General features: G+C 35.7%; 2 protein-coding genes across 3 annotated transcripts; one reads left to right on the top strand and one right to left on the bottom strand.

Annotated features, from left to right (window-relative positions):
- The first annotated feature begins 163 nt into the window (after nucleotides 1-163).
- Nucleotides 164-1,570, top strand: LOC129000909 (dnaJ homolog subfamily A member 1-like). Its single transcript, XM_054427989.1, has one exon. It carries the CDS (start codon nucleotides 296-298, stop codon nucleotides 1,475-1,477), a length of 1,182 nt encoding a protein of 393 aa, XP_054283964.1. The 5' UTR covers nucleotides 164-295; the 3' UTR covers nucleotides 1,478-1,570.
- Nucleotides 1,571-3,476: 1,906 nt separating this feature from the next.
- On the bottom strand, nucleotides 3,477-17,512 carry LOC129000912 (zinc finger and BTB domain-containing protein 14-like). 2 transcript variants are annotated; one of them, XM_054427991.1, is made up of 9 exons: nucleotides 17,437-17,512; nucleotides 15,022-15,157; nucleotides 12,249-12,741; nucleotides 11,783-11,860; nucleotides 11,170-11,293; nucleotides 9,512-9,615; nucleotides 8,884-8,990; nucleotides 7,640-7,751; nucleotides 3,477-3,758 (listed from the first exon to the last, which is right to left on the bottom strand). In XM_054427991.1, the coding sequence occupies exons 1-7, from the start codon at nucleotides 17,438-17,440 to the stop codon at nucleotides 8,910-8,912; spliced, it is 1,020 nt and encodes a 339-aa protein (XP_054283966.1). In that variant the 5' UTR covers nucleotides 17,441-17,512; the 3' UTR covers nucleotides 3,477-3,758; nucleotides 7,640-7,751; nucleotides 8,884-8,909. The 2 variants fall into 2 exon arrangements, with proteins under 2 accessions (XP_054283966.1, XP_054283967.1); XM_054427992.1 differs by having other exon boundaries at nucleotides 7,640-7,697.
- Between the last annotated feature and the right edge of the window lie 119 nt (nucleotides 17,513-17,631).

Here is a 17,631-nt window from a genome sequence, read left to right as displayed (position 1 = left end):
GACCATTTAGCATAAATCCACATACTTTGGTAATTACTTATAACCAATGAATAAACGTAGTAGACAGTGTACACATTGGATTCTAACTTGCTGTAGAAGCTAGACAGCTGATTTTACAAAATACTCAAACAATAAACAATCATTACTGTCTTTGGAATTTTTATTTGCAGCTAATTTACAAATGATTACTGTTAGAAGTTTTAGACAGTTTGAGACAGAATAACTTGGAATTTTTAAACAGCTTTTTTCGTTTATCTTGTTTTGCGTTACAACATTGACTAGTTGGATTCATAAAATGGTCAAAGAAACCGGATATTATGACATCCTTGGCGTCAAGCCCGACTGTACTTTAGATGAGTTGAAGAAAGCATACAGAAAGCTAGCTCTCAAATACCATCCGGACAAAAACCCAAGTGAAGGTGAGCGGTTCAAGCAAATTTCGCAGGCTTATGAAGTACTGTCAAACCCAGAGAAGAGAGCCATCTACGACAGGGGTGGTGAAGAAGCATTGAAGGCGGGAACTGGAGGTGGAGGATTTTCCTCCAACCCTATGGATATATTTAACATCTTCTTTGGAGGTGGCAGAAGAGGGCCGGGTGAACGGAAATGTCAAGACGTTGTACATCAGCTCTCAATATCCTTAGAGGATCTGTACAAGGGTTCCACGAGGAAACTGGCAATCGAGAAGAATGTTGTTTGTGAAAAGTGTGAAGGTCGTGGAGGAAAGAAAGGTGCCATTGAGAAATGCGGGACCTGCGGAGGCTCCGGAATCGAAATCCAGGTACACCAGCTGGGACCTGGCATGATGCAGCAAATACAGCGTATGTGCAGCGACTGTAAGGGCCAAGGAGAGAAGATCCCCATCAAAGACCGCTGCAAGACGTGCAACGGGAAGAAGACAGTTAGAGATCGAAAAGTCCTCGAAGTCCACGTCCTTCCTGGAATGGTTGACGGTCAAAAAATCACGTTTACAGAAGAAGGAGACCAAGAACCTGGGTATAAACCTGGTGATATTGTTATAGTACTGGATGAAAAGAGTCACCCCAGGTTTAAAAGATCGGGAAGTGACTTGATCTTTCGAATGGAAATTGAGTTGGTAGAATCCTTATGTGGGTTCAAAAAGGTGATCAGAACTCTAGATGACAGGAATCTTCTGATCACTGTCATTCCAGGGGAAATAGTAAAACATGGGGATATCAAGTGCGTTATAGGGGAGGGGATGCCTCAGTATCGTAATTCGTCCGAGAAAGGTAAACTAATTGTTCAGTTTAGTGTCAATTTTCCATCCGTGCTTCCACCTACTGTGATGGCGCAACTGGAGCAGTGTTTACCACCAAGGCCTCAGCAAGACGTCCCTGAAAATGCTGAAGAGTGTCTTCTGAGTGATATGGTCATGTCCTCCGAATCTAGAAGACGAGCACCCAGAGGACAAGAAAGTGAGTCAGAAATGCCTCAGGTCCAGTGTGCAGCTAATTGATTGGTTGAACCATGCAGTTGTTATGTACTTGGAGTTTCTTGTTGTTACCGTTTTATCAATTTTATTTCCTTAATAAAATGAGTTTAATAATAATGTGTCTACTGGATCTTCTTTTTTTACATACCTCTAAGGCTTGTGCCTTACATAAATATACTAACACAAAATAAGTTAGGCTAATTAAAAGAAGAGATTATAACAATGAAACACTTTTGTATTAAGAAAGAACTACAATAATATCAAAAATAAAGTTTACAAAAAGTCAGCTGATCATATGATAATTTTAACATTCAAAGTACAGTTGAGACAGTAATTAGCAGATTCAAATTAATGGCAAAACTATGTAGCCACATACTCCCCTCCCAGTGTCAATGAGGAATGTAACGATGCGGGGGATGAACACTACGACCTGATCTTGTGAAAATCAGTGTCATCTTCATTTCTGTCTTTGATTTTGTCTACTTGAGTTTCTCTAGATTGCATGTCATTTTTTCTTACGTTAATGGTCGTATCATTCATAGAATCTTGAAGGAGGAATGCCGGTTTGAGTCGGTCAATAGAAATCGACGTAGGTCCTCGTGGAGTAAGAATAGTAAACCACTTGTCAGACCGCGAAACCACTTGGTAAGGGCAGCTTCCCAAGTAGCAAGAAAATGTATAAACAATACTGTAAAATATATTGAATCGATATTTACCCAATATTAAAAACTATTGATTTAATATTGCAATAATATTTTACAAATATCGATTTGAAACAAAAGACATTTATCGGTAAATATTGAGTCAATATTGAAATATATTGAAACAAGACAAAATATATATTGTTTAAATATTGTTTCTTTAAGTATTTAACATGGTTTCTATATTGTTTCAATATTTCAGCCTAAACATAAAAACACAAAATAATAAAGATTTAGTATGAAAATCATTATTAGGCTATCAGTTGAGTAAAGCGATTAAATAGGTCATAAAAACAAAATTTGTAAAAAAACTAGAACAAATTTTTTTTGCCCCAGATGGGTCTCGAACCCATGACCGTTGACTTGTGAGTCTGATGTCTTACCTCTGAGCTATCTGTGATTGTTGATATTAAGAGTTTTCAAGTGTTATAAGAGCAGCCGGTTCCAATGGTCACAATACTTCAAATATTTTTGACACTACAGTATAATATGATTCTGTTAATCAGTTTAGGCATCAAAGTAGTTAAATTGTTTTTCTGTGAGTTGGAGAGGATTCTGGTATTTGAATATAGATTATTTAATTACCATTAGATTAGTAATGTTATTATAATTGATTGTCATATGATTAATTAATCTTTTCCCTTAATTGATTAATCTTAAACTATTAAACATGTACTCATATAAGTTAAAGAATATTAATTAAAAAAAATATATTATAATGAATTATATTTTAAGCAGGTGTTCCACCACTGTATCTAGTACCACAACTATCACAACATCATCTCTGAAAACATTTATTATAGATCCAATTTTCTCTAAAATCGTCTTATATTCTGCTGTCATAGCATTTATGTTCTTATAAATAAATCAATTTGTTAAAATGCATTTTAGAATGTTTTATACTTAAATCCAACAAAGGCCCAACGATTATTTCCTTTGTAGGGTCAACAAAATACAAGTTTCCGTTGGGCCAACGTTGGCAAGGAGATAAAATTTCCTCCAACCATTTCCCAACCGTGCCGACCATTTCCCAAAGTTGGGCCAACATGTGTGCTACTTGGGTATGCATTTAAGTACATACCCCTAGAGGAACCTTTTTGCTTATTTTAACCCAATAAACTATTATGAAGTTTAGTGACGGACTTTACAGACCAGACACCCTAACTTGCATGTATGTCACAACGCTAGTAGCGTTATCTGTTTAGTATCCATGAAATTCTGTAACTTTGAAAGATTGGCGTTTAGTACAGGAAGGGAAATTGGGGTGATTAAAAAGATTAATTACTTTTTTAAAAATTTTTATTATGAAAATAAATCTTCCACCTGTCGTTCTAATGCTAGGAAGAGTTCCTTGTCGTGTTGCCCAATTGGACAGGGCTGGGGGCAGGGGAATTGTGGGGATTCTGAGCTTTGACGGGTAGGATTTGAGGTTGATCATCTGTTGAATCGATGGAGACCAAGGGCATGAGGTTTGCGTGCAGGCGCTACCCTGGCTACAAGACGGGCATAGGGTTTAAAGGCCTCTCATAGACGACTTCTACGAGGAAGGTCTGCTTTATTCGGGATCTCCACTATCCGTACGATCCCATCGTCGGATGCAGTTTCTGAAACATTAAACAAGACTTAGCTATTTTATAACAGCGGGATATATTTTAAAGTTCAGCTGTTTTGCTTATACAGCTTTTGCATCTCAGTAGTTCTATATTGCTATTCACTTTGTTAATCAAATTCTTCTTATTTTCTGTTTTATGTCATCTGAATTTATACTCCCTACTCTGGTAATATTATGCAAAAGAATTCTTTTGGATATCTTCCCAAGCAAGAACTAAACATGCTGAGAAATTATTTACCTCCCACTTAAAAGATCTGATTACAACTCATAACAAAAACTGCATAAACTGATGGTTTGTTATGCTTTAAATAACATTATGCCACAATTAATTGTTATTCACTAAATCCAAGATAAATATTTTGTCCATTGGAGGATTAAAAAAAAAATATCAAGTTAGATACAAAATCTTAAACGGGTCAGTGCCATGTTTTGCTTGCGGATGCATTGAACATTTAGATTTTACAGGATGCAAAATGCGTAGATTTGCATATATCCTGTTTATATACTTTTTACATACATGAATAGTGTCAAAGAATACAAAATTGGTTAAATACAACTTAATCTAAAAGACTTGACCATACAATTTGACAATTATCTTAGAATGGATAGCTAATTCATTTTTACTTTCTCCCCAATACCACAGTAGGCCTTATACTGATGTAAGGGAAATGTTTATTAAATTTAAATTATTTTAATTCACAGAATATATAATGTACATAGAATATCATGATCAATGGCTAACTAGTTTCACTATATTACACTTCACCTTGTTGGCAGAACTGGAGAACAGCTGTTAATTAACTAAAGTCATTTTTGTAATGAGCTGTTTCTTCAAATCTTTCTTAGTTGGCTGATTCCCTTAAAAATTGTACAAACTCGTGAAAAAGTAGAAAACATTTTAAAAATAAGAAAATTAATTTATGTGGTTTTATATTGTAAATAATCTTGATTGCCATGTTTTTACCTATGATTATATATAATCTTTTGATTGTCTGTCAGTTAATAACTTTGAAATTGTCAAATATTAAATATTCAACTTTCATGTTCCATTTGGATGAAAAAGCACATGTTCGGAGAATATTTTGTAAATTGTAAAATCACCTTAAATTAATTCTGTTTGCCTCAACTATGTGAAATTAGTATTACTTTAGTTTACCTGTTATTATTTCTTTTGAAATTGTTACAGACGAGTTCAAGCATTAGGCCTAGCCTACTGTACTTGAAAAAGTCATAGTGTGTAGGAACTGGGAATCACAGCCTATTTAAGTCAGATCATAGGAATTTTACCAAGTAAGACTGTTGCCATTTAATTACTGATATAGTAATATTATCATTTATAAGAAAGATTATAAAGGATTTTCATTATTTAGAAGAATAAAATTATAATTTGTTATTACCATGCATTGGAGTAATTTGTGCAGGATCGTACCATAGACTAACCAACACAAGTAGACTTCTCATCCCATTGTAAATTTTGAAGCACGTTTTTCGTGTCTAGTTCATGTACGTGACACAAAGGCGCTAGTGTCGATGAAACTTTGTTTCTATTATTTTATGGTTAATTTCTTGATTTGTGCTTTACTGTTTGGTTATATAAGTAGGGGACAAGTTATTGTTTATGATTAGATCGTATTATTTGGTTAAACGAGGTTTTAAATGGCTGTAATAACGGGAAACAAATTGTAAACAAAACACGACCTCTACATAAACCGTACATGAACTAACAATAAAATTGTCTTCAGCTGTTCCATAAGGATGAGAAATCTACTAAGGGAGTATGTTTTATCTATGATCGTACCATCTGAGGGAAATCACCAAATGATAGGTTATCACAGCAAACATCATCTTAGCTGTTAGCTTGGTGCTGAAGAATAATAATTCTAAATTAAATCCTGCCTACCTACTATTCGGTGATTGGCCTATACAGGGGTACTGGGTAGCGTACAGCCTATATGGAGAAAGTATTGTTTTCATCAAAATTTTAGAGTTTGAGTTTTGAGTGGATATATCCGTTTTGGGTCACCCTAGACCCAAAAAAGTGGTTTTTGAAGTGATGTCTATGTGTGTGTCTGTATGTGTACAGAGCTACAGACCACACCTGTAGTCCGATTTTGATGAAATTTGGTATGTAGGTACTACTCCATAGTATCTCCAGGCGTTTTTTTCATTTTTTTGAAATTTTGATTTTTAATGTCAATTTTCCCATAAAAACCTATAAAATAACAGGAAAAATAGGATTTTCTCAAAAATAACCCAAACGATTTTAATGAAAATTTAGTATGTTGTGGCCCTTTAAATTCTGAACAAAATGGTGGAACTCCCATTTCTGTAAAAATTATGGTTCAAAAGTTATTGCAAATTATGTTATTTTCCCATAAAAAACCCCATAAAATAAGAGAAAATCGTATTTTTGAAAGAAACCAGTTTAGATTGAAATTAGTATGTGGTAATACTTGTAATTCCAAACAACATAGTGCAACCCCCCATTTCTGTAAAAATTATGGTTCAAAAGTTATTGTAACTTATGTTATTTCCCCATAAAAACCCATTTAAAAACGGAAAATGGATTTTTTGAAGAAAAACTGATTCTGATTGAAATTCTTCTGTTATGGTCCTTATAATTCTAAACAAAATAACACATCCCTTCATTCCTGTTAAAATTACTGTTCAAAAGTTAATGAAACTTTTGAGATTTTACCTATTAATCAATTATCAATTATCAATTATTTAAGATGGGGACGCCACTATGTGCGTATTTTAACCCAAATATGAGTGAAGGATGAGTGTAGGATGAGTGGCGCGATCTTGTAGTCTTGTTAGTGACTAAGGCCGACATGTTCCTTAGACACAGCTGTTAATTAATAGCCCATACAGCTAATGGCAACTAAGGGACCTACAGTTTATTGTGGAATCCGAACCACATTTTTTCCTCGTAATTAACGAATTGGTCTAATTATTTAGGATAGTACTGCGGATAGTCGTAGTACTCACTAGTGCGGACGTTAATCCACACCAGGTAGCATCGCATCCACAGTGCATCCCTATAATTATCCACAATTCGTGACCTCCTAGTAGCTGGATTACAGGACGACGCCACCCGTCCCCTACCATAGTTACTCTCATCGCTTACCCATGAAAATGGTTGTTGACAAGCTAATGGGAGAAAGTATGTCCCAGATTGCTGATACCGTTTATTTATTTAGAAACTCATCTATGCCATAAGGAGCAAGATTAATTAAGAATGATTTAATTTTTTTTTTAAATTGGGTTTGTTTTGATCTTTATTTAGTAAGGCAGGTAAACTTCTTATAAATAAATAGCTGATATACGAAGGCTTGATTTTTTAAAGTTTTAGCCGATGATGACTTTTTACAGTAATATTTTTCTACCTTGTATTGTAGCTATGGGATACTGCATTATTTTTATTATCTTTATAACCATGCTGAATAGTTTTAAAAATGTACAAACCATACACTGTACAAATTTTAATTTCTTTAAAGTACTTTTTCACCGACTTCTTATCCTTAAATTTTTCAATAACTCTGATGGCCTGTTTTTGTAGTTTTAAAACCTTTTTCAAATTTTTTTGTACAATCCCGCCCTAAATTTTGATTCCGTGGCCAATATGACATTCTATAAGCGAATGGTATGTCAATTTTAACACAGTTTTATCACAGAGATAAGCCATTGATCTTAAAACATACAAGCCTGAATTAATTGATAGTTAAATTAATAGTTGAATCAATAGTTTTCTTATTCCATTTAATTCATAATTACAAACATGCTGTAACTTCAGCAGTGTTTATCTGGTTTGTAAATACAATTTTAATAGTATAATAATTATTGCTAATAGGTACATATTGTTGGAAATACCTGCGAGTGTCGTGTTCGGGAATTTTTCTTGAAGTCGGCTGATCAGGTCCGGAATATCCTGGAAAGAGCGGGGAAGCAGAGTGATGGTTACTTGCAGTGCCATGATTACAACCTGCATTTGAATACTTTGGTAAATACATTTACCATTTCCTGCTTCCAGCAAGGTAACATGCAATGTTCCGTACACACCCTGTCCACCTTGATGCATTTGTCTAAATGATTTTACAAGTAAGATTAATATTTAATTTATTTTTTTCAGAAAATTGGCTTCACTTAAAGATTGATTCAATTCAAAGTCGACTATAGAGTTCCTCCCTAGGCTGAAAATGACAGACTTGGAGGTGTCAAAGCCCTACCCCGTTCTAGGATTTAAACGAGTGGAAACAAAGAATACACTATTCTTTATATATATATACATATACCAAGGGTACCATGTCTACATTGGTACTTAGCTGAAGTAAACTTTTTTTAATAAATCAGTCTCAAAGTCGACAGTGCTACATCACATGCTGTAGCCAGGTTACTACCAAGTTGCAAGACATTTGCCTACACCCTGCCCCACATGCAAAGTCAACAGAGGATCCCCGACTTACAAGTACAATAGTCTCAAAGTCGAAGGTGGTACCTCATTGGCATAATCAGTGTGGCCCGATTACCCTACTAATAAACTATATACGTTCTAAGCTATCTTTGTTTGCCGCATACGTCAATAAAAGTAGCAGAGGTTATCATTGTCTTTCTAATCCTCCTCTAACATCATAAGTGAGAACAAAAAAATTGCGCCCAGGTCTAAAACAGGTTTTTCATTGGTTATGCTGGCATTGGAAAACGGGAAGGAATATGTAGTATATTAATATTAATGAATCCAACAACTTAAAAACCAATGCTTATTAGACCAATGCTATAGAAGGAAACTTTCATGACAATTTGGTTCCTATTCATACTTTAAAAGCACATCAATAATTCTTTACATTTTGAAAATTTCTGAAATTTTGCTGGATTGTTAAGTTGAAAATTTTAAGAAGCCACTTTTTATAACCCAAGCAATGGTGTTACCTTGACCTGAGTATATGATAAATTCCTGCTTTTTCAGTTGATCAATCATAACTCTTTGCTTTTAGCTCTAGAACATCAAAGCCCTAGAGATCTCTATGGTGCTTCCCAATGGACTACAGTGATTAATTTGACAATACATAACATAATACATTATCAGTCTGTTACTTGATGTACGGATGATAACTTACTCATTCATTCATGGTGAGGAGAGTGTTCAGCTTCCCAATGTTTCTTGAGTCTTAGTTTTCTCGGTCTCCACCTCAAGTCTTGCAATGACTACTTTCACATCACTCGGCTGAGAACCACAATATTGAAACATCAACACTCATTAGTACAAAGAGTCACAATAATGAACTCTTGGAAGAAATAATCATCCAGCAAAGCAAGGGGTGAGCTGATACAAGGGTGGTGTGTTCTGATAAAAAGAAGTGGCAGGTAGTAGAATTCAAACCCACATTTAAATGGGGACCTTTTCTTGGATAGCATCATACAAAGAGACAAAAGCTAGTTAGTGTTTACAAAGATAAATGATCAACTCACCAAGGTATAATAAATAAAAAAAAATCATAGCTTAGTAAGTAAAAAGAAATGTATGAAAAAATGAAAACTGATGACATCCTGCAGAATCTGATCAAAGGCGAAGCATGATGTATGTGCATAGGTGAGGTAGAGCGGTTGAAATTAAATTTGAGGTCCTAAACAAGTTAAAACAGTTAATCTACATCCAATTTGCTATTGATTAAGAACAAAGACAAAATCTTTTGTTTAACGTTAGTGGATTGATATCAGCTTTGTTATTTTGTCAAATCAATGTACCTGTTTGAAAGGTCGCTTGCGATGAACCCTGTGAACATGTCTTGCCAGACTGCCCGAGTCGAGGAAGGCTTTCAAACATTGCCCACAGGAGAACGGTCGTTCCCCTGAGAACAAACAAATGTACGTCAAAACAAACTTGCAGTCCACAAAGAACAAAAGTTTAAACCCTCCGTAAACCATTGATTATTGGGTTTCAATTTTTTCATCACTATACAAGACTATCTATTCAATAAATTAAAATATTTAGTCTGAAGCCTGAGCTGTCTTTGATGCAAGGCCTGTAGAGGCGCAAGTTATCCCACACCACTGTCATAACTTAAGCTGTAAGGTTGCGGCTCCACTGGCCGTAAATTGTCACGCAACAAACTGCAGCTGGTTGAAGAAAGAAGCAGAAGTTGAAGAAATGGGAAGGCAGCGATCAAACGAAGGTGGCTCCACTAGCGACAGTCTGTTGCGCACCGCAGAATGTAGCGTCACATGGTAATGGAACCGGCCTATTATCGTGCTACATTTCGCAGCTAGCAGGTGGCTCCACTTGCTGTAGATTGTTTGTAGTGCCGCGTCAAGACAGTCAACAGCCGACCAGCATACAGGCACAAGACACATTTATGCTATACTAGCAGGGTACCAGTCCTTTTTACGGGTTTGGCAATTAAATATACAGTGCTTATTGCAGTTAAGCTTTGCTTTTGTAATGGGGAAAGACATAATTTGGTAAAATTTGTTTCTTTAAATTTACGGTATGCTATACTATAACACATCTACCATAGCCATAATGCTCTATCACTGCATCTAAATCATAGAAAAAAAATTTACTATCAAATAATATTTTCACAAAATCACAAATTATTCTAAAAAAAGACATAACTGTAATCCTACTTTGACAGTTAATATTGAGTATCACAGCTTTTTGTTGCTGCTTAGTTCAAAATAGCTGTTTTCATAAATGCAAAAAAAATATTAGTGCTGCACCCTGTTGGTAAACCTTATAACTTTTTAATGTGATTGCATATCATAGAACCAATATAAATAGTTGAAACAGCTGACTAAATTCTTTAATTCCTTTTAAATATGAATACTCATAAGGTTAACATGGGGAACAACAGAGCCACTGGGGCGGAGCACGAAAGGATTTTTGATATAAGAATATGCCTATATGTTAATCGGGAATGTGAGCTATCATCATGGCAAATTTCAGCCCAATCCGTCCAGTGGTTATTGCGTGATTGAACTTCAAACAAACAAACATACAAACAAATAAACAAACAAACACACAAACTTTCACATTTATAATATTAGTATGATTAAGTATAGACGTTTCTAGTGTCCTAAGTTGAGTTTTGTAGATTATTTTGTAAGCAATGAGGCCTGAACTTGGTTGCAAAGCGAGGACGCTGCATATTGAGTTTCGTACTCTGCTGCTAGTGGAGCAACCAACTGTAGAGTGTACTGCACTACAATATGCAGCACAACAATCTACAGCCAATGGAGCCGCAGCCTAAGATTGAAAGAGATAAAATAAGTGAATAAATAGTTTATACCTGAGCACTAATGTTACTAACCGCTGATGATCCACATTTCATGGACGCCTTATTACACCACAAAAATTTGACGTTCCTACATCGGTTTGTTACAAAAGAAATTCAATGCACGCTTACCAGTGTGAGTGCGGCAGTGTCTGACTAGAGATCCCTTAGTCTTGAAGCCCAGACGACACCATTGACAAACGTGAGGCCTGCTTGTACTGTGAACTGTCTCCTCATGCACTCTCAATATCACTCTCTGCCAAACCAAAGTTAAATTGTTTACAACATTATTGCAGACACTTTTCATCTTGATGAGTCCATTTACAGTAGTATGTTAAGTGGAAAGTAATATACATAAAAAGGGCGGTGAGGTTCTAATTTTGCCTGGTTTCATATTCATAATTCATAATCCAATTGTAAAACCTGTTGAATTTATTAATTTAACACTAGATTACATTGAATTGTAGAATAAGAAGGATAGCTGCAGGTAGGCCACAGAAAATACACAAGATAAATTGAACACACAATATTTCATCCCCCAGGGGAATTCCTGGCCTAGAGCTTATTTCCTTTAACATGATTATATTTGTGTCTTTTACTGAACTAGAAAGATTTCTTAGTAAATATTTCTATAATATTAAGAGGTATTAAGAAGACTAGACCTATAACATAAAAGACATTATAACAAATGGGTTCTTTGTTTAGGTTAAGTAATAACATTAGATTAATAATATTGCTGACTTACGTTTTTATAATAACGCTTGCACTCTTTGCAGTAAAATTCTTTTGTATTGTCATTTTCAAATTCAGAGTTAGTATCTACCTGGAAAAAAACATCAAAGTTTATATAAGAACAAGTATTGAAAAAATAAAAACCATACTAAATGGCATAGACTTGTGGTGGGTGACATGTCATAAGGAAACCCCAAGTTTTTAAGAAACACACCTAGTCGCCCAATAACTATACAATGAAGGCTACAAGATTTCAAATGAAACACCGAACTATACTTTAGTCTGAGTTCATGCAACAACTAAAACTGCCTTCTTTCTAGCAACATGAAACTAATTTGCTAACAATCAGTCAAAATGATTATTTTAACTGGTAAATCCCAATTTTGTCATATTTTTCAACCTCCTTCAAAACCCAATTAGGATAGGCTATCATGAAAATCACAAACAATTAATTCAAATTATCAACAGTAGCAACTCACTGGAGACATCTCCTTCACTACACCCTCGTCTATCCGCAGTGACTCAGGTTGGCTCCCGACAGAGTTGCTGTCATCACTCGCATCATCATTGTTGTGCAGAATATCATCGCTGACAATGTCACTGTTTACAATATCATCACCGACAATGCCATCTTGCACTGGAATATCACCACTAACAACATCATTGTTCACTGCAATATCATCACTGACAACATCATTGTTTACAACATCATCCCTGACAACATTAGTTGCAGCATCATCATTAACAGTTTCATTTGCTGCGTCATCGCCAGAGTTTGTTGCATCCACAATGATCTCGATGATGGGATCACAAGCTGCATCCATCACATTTAAAAGCTCAGGAGCATCAAATGTTTTGGGTTTTTTACACATTTCGGACTGTCCATTTTCTTTGTCCGTAGAAAAGGAGGTTTTTGCTGGTGTTTCTTTTATTGCAACACTGGGTTTGGGAACTTGGTTTATTTTTATGAATCTGAAAGTAAAGGCAAAATACAATTAAGATTGGGTCATTTCAGTTTCGATAGTCTTATAATTAATATGAGCTAGAGTATTAAATGAGGTTTGTAAACATAACTGCCAGTTACTAAATAAAGACTAGGTAAGCTAATTATTTTATTTGACTGGCTAGACCTACTTCTCTTACATTTTTGGCAAGAATTTACTGTTTCATTGAACATTAAACCATACAATATACTTCCTCAACATATCAGGAACATTGAATCTTTTGATAATTTTAAAACTGTTGTAACAAATGGTGTTCTAAAGCACACACTTTATTCTGTTCACGAATTTTTACATTTGAGTGCTACTGATTTTATAGATTTTAAGTAACATGCATTGTTATTGAACTATTTTTTTTTATGATATTTATTTTCAGTTGACAACTGTGATATAGGCTAAGTTTTACATCTATGTTAGGGCCTACATATTAACACTGTTTATAGCTTTGACAATGTCTATTGCACAACTGTGTCTAATGACAATAGTAAAGGATTCTTCATATTCCTATTTTGTATTATTTGAAAAAATGCCACGTATTTTCATCAGCACCCGGTCCACTTTTTAGGCCAAAATGTTTAGTCGTTCTTTAGAAAAGTAGGATTTTAGGTTTTTTTTTTTAATTTTAGATTTCACACTTTTTACTGAAATACTAGGTTTTTCAACCAATCATGCGTTGTTACGATTATTCTTATTTCTATATAACTTGTCAGTTATATCCCACAGAAGACTGTAACTCCTATTATCAATAAAATCAACAGTTTCCTTATTGTCTGACGCCATCACTGCACAATACAATAAAATAGTTAAAACAACTCTAGGAGGCAGTTCACGACCTCGGGTTTTTCGTAGTCCGAGCCCAAAATCCGAAAATAACCGGTATTTGTGCTGTGACTTGAAAAATCAGGTTCACAAGCTCGAGACTTTAAAAGCCATATTATAGGCGAGCTGTGCAAGAATATATATACGCAAACGCAATTAATAAAATAATTGTTTTGGTTCAGCCTTTTTTAACGATTATCCTAAACTGTTTGGAAGTGCGTAAGTCAGGAGCAGTGGCTTCACATGTGTTTCCAGGCTGTTGCTACTAACGTCTTTCAACAAAAATTCCCTGTGAATCCCTGCCATTAGGCTCCGCTTAGATTTGGTCTCGACCAAAAATAAGCCCGGCTTTCACATCATTACATTCTGTCTCGTGAACCCAATTTTTGGTCGTTGCTTATATAACTTAGTCCGGGACCAATGTCTGTTTGGGGACTATGAAGTCCTGAGCTCGTTAACTGCCCCTAAAGCACGGGTCACACTAGGCTGCTCGCCAGCTGCTGGTAATCGTGATATTGACGATGTTGAGAAGGAACAGCTGTGAGGTTTTGCAACAACTCGCTGTGCTGCTTATTTGACGTTCCTACTTCATTAAAGAAACGTCCCACAAGCACGCATAGTTTTGGAATAAATTAAAGAAATCAATTACCTGCTTCCCTGACAACCTAAGCTCAGTAATTTCTACACTACAAATTACTACTTTTAGCCTAGTTTAAAACTCAGTTCTTGTTGCCATAAACCAGCAATTATATAATTTTGAGGATTTTTGTGAAAGAGAAATAATTTTATTAAAATATGCTTAACCGCAAGAAGAGGTGTTTAGTGGACCAGCCGGTTGCCAAAATTAAAATACAAGATGAATCAGAAATATACAAAAATGGTTTACGAATGTCACCATGTACATCCCAGGAATTACTAGAATTAGTTAAACCTCTAATTAAAAAATTGAGACAGTTGCTTTTGTCCTTTTGTGTTAAACCAAGTTGGAAATTATCTTTGGTCGCCACTGGCACGCTTCTAGAGGTGGTCAGACTACGCTGCTCGCTGGTGTAAGCAAGTGTGAGTGGTCACGTGACCTCTAGTCGCCGCTGCCTCGCTACCAAAAGTTGAACATGTCCAACTTTGCCAGCCGCTGACAAAACTGCGAATTTTGTGGTCACATTAAGCTGACAGTAGCGGCTTCTTTCAATTCGCCGCTGATGCCAACCTAGTGTGACCCATGCTTAAGTAGCACGGTACAACGCAAGAATAAGCAAAGTTTTGGACCTGCTTGCTTTGCAGCATGTGATTCAGAAACTTTGCGTTTCTCAGAAAACAAGAAGGCTTCTCTTTGCAGCATGTGTCAAGAGTACGTAAAATAGAATAGCACAAGTGTGGGCATGGCTATTAACTTAGTCCCTTAAAATAATTAGGCTAATGGATGAATACTTACTTGGGTAATCGAAGACTAGGAATCCTGAGGGAACTTTCAAGGGTCAGTTTATATTGTTCAATGAGTAATTTGTGGATTAGGAAGGTCTCATATGAATTAAACTCTTCTTGACAATCTCCACACTTGTGTACATCCACTGTAAACAAATCTGTTTATAACACAGTCTTTCTCAACACAGTCTTTCACAAATAACAGAGTTTAATAAGGAATTACATCCAAGTGGTTTTGGACAATTGCTAAGTAACTTAAGCCTGGTAAGAACATAGGTAATGAATGAGAAAGACAATCAGGTAGGTCTAATAAAAGAATAGGTCCTAAGAGGTGGGTCTGTTCGATCAGGACCCATTGAATTTGACGAGCCTCCAAAGTAAATGAGGGACCCAGATCATACCGACCGAAAAGACCCATTTCCGTACTCCGTTTTGTTCACTTTTTTCTGTTCTAAGACCAACCGAAGAGACTGAAAAGACTAGTGACAGGCTGACTGATTTGGTGACTGGAACTGTGGAGAGAAGAACCAGCTGCACGATAGTTGGGTAAGTTATACGTGTCGTGAGTACATTTAAACCTCAGTCCACATCCCCAACAAAACTAAAGCCAATGGAACTGGGCATAGCCTAAGTTACAAATTAAAGCCATTCGTAGTCTCTTTGATTTTAAGTTTTACTAACTTATCTAACTTAGGCTATTCCATTATAATCAGGAGGTGGTTATTGGAAACAAATCAAGTAAATTACAACAGCCCACTTGTAAATATCACTAAAATTGAGTAGAGTCTTATTCCAAGCTCTGTAAAAGCTTGGTTAGGTACAAGAGTAATTATAATTGAAAGTAAGGATAATTAGAGCTGTAGGCTACACATGTTTGGTGCCAAAAAATGAATAAAGTAACTTTTTTTTAGGCCTAAGTTAAGTACACTAACTTAAACATTGTGTAGGCTATTTTTGGTTGTTTGAAATTTAGCCTATTTTTATAATTTTCATATTTGTTTAAGTTTAATAGCTCAATAACTTATCTGTATCTATCAGAACGATCCAAAGATCCGTAATCCAAACTAACCTGGTAGGTTTAACTTACCAGCGAACACAATGAAATGACTGGCTTTTGCTTAACTTACCGGGTCAGGACCGTGACTGAGACCGACTGATCAAATCGAACTACCCATCTCTAGTTCTAAGTTACTATATTGAAAGAGTAGACTGTGAAACGTACACTTAAATATACCGTATGGCCTACATTATAATTGCATTGGCTGGCCAAATGAAAAGATAGCATTTAAAAAGTAGTTTGGACAGCATTTCAGTAACTTAGTTTCGACTGCATTTCTTTAAACACAAAGGATACTTTAGGCGTCCGGCAGTGAAGTCACCGGGTTGTGGGGGCCCGGAACCCCATTACCACAACGATACAATGTAGGCCTACAGCTATCAGTGTTCATGATGTAGTGGATAGAGTTCTCGGCTGATATGCAAGAGGTCCTTGATTAGAATCCCACCGGTAACTTTAACTTTTTGTCAAAGATTTTGCTTTGATTGCCATTTTTTCTTAACTGTATACGTCTTTTGTTGGAATTTTTGGCATTAATAGCCTAATGTTAGGCTATTTTATGAACAGAATTTAACCTTCATTCGATTTTTTCATTATCAGCGAGTTTGGTTGGTTAGGTTATGACAGTAACTGCCGGACGCCTAATCCACGCCTGGTTACTTACCGAACGCGTATCCTCTGCGTTCTTTAAACACAGAATATACGCGTCTAGTAACCGGACGTGGATTAGGCGTCGGGCACTGACACCGGGTTGTGGGGGCCCGGAACGTCATTACCACAACACAACGATACGATGAATAGCCATCGGTGTTCGTGGTGCAGTGGATAGAGTACTCGGCTGATATGCAAGAGGTTTCGGGTTCAAATCTCGTCGGTAACTTTAATTTTTTGTCCAAGATTTTGCTTCTAATGTAATTTCTTCTTAAATGTACATCTTTTGTTGGAATTTTTGGCACTTAATAATTTTTTTGTATGAACAGAATTCAACCTTCATTCGTTATTTTTCATTAGCCTATCAGCAAGTTTGGTTGGTTAGGTTAGGTTATGACGGACACCTAATCCATCCTCTGCGTTTTTTAAAAGCATTAAGTTTTGTATTCTCTTACAAAATGTCACAATTTTCAAAACAAACAGAACATTTTCCAAGTATTTTTAGGCCTAATCTTATCAATAATAAGATGAGGCCTACTTGATTACTTGATTTTCTTATCAATAATAAGATTACTGCCCCAGAACTAGGGTATTCATCATTCATCTGGTAATAAAATAAAATAGCCTAGATAACTTAGTGGATTGACAATAACTTAAACTTACTAACTTAATGCACTGAATACTGATGTAAATATTAATACCTGTATAAATACTTACTCATAGATTAATCTTAATAGGCTATTCTTTGATTTACTTTACTTTAAAACCACAAACAAGATGAAAGCATAGATAAAATGATGATAGTAGATGAGTGAACGAAGTGAGTGAACGAATCTATGTATCGTGTATAGCGGAGTCGGAGAAAAGTTGTCCGCTTGTCTGTGAGTGTGTCTGTGTGTTCGCACCAAAAAC

This window comes from Macrosteles quadrilineatus, unplaced genomic scaffold (genome assembly GCF_028750875.1).
Source record: "Macrosteles quadrilineatus isolate MER2022 unplaced genomic scaffold, UCM_ALF_1.0 Scaffold_8__2_contigs__length_117827958, whole genome shotgun sequence".
Classification (NCBI taxonomy): domain Eukaryota; kingdom Metazoa; phylum Arthropoda; class Insecta; order Hemiptera; family Cicadellidae; genus Macrosteles; species Macrosteles quadrilineatus.
Note: the sequence above shows the minus strand (reverse complement) of the source record. Positions and strands in the feature narration are given on the sequence as shown.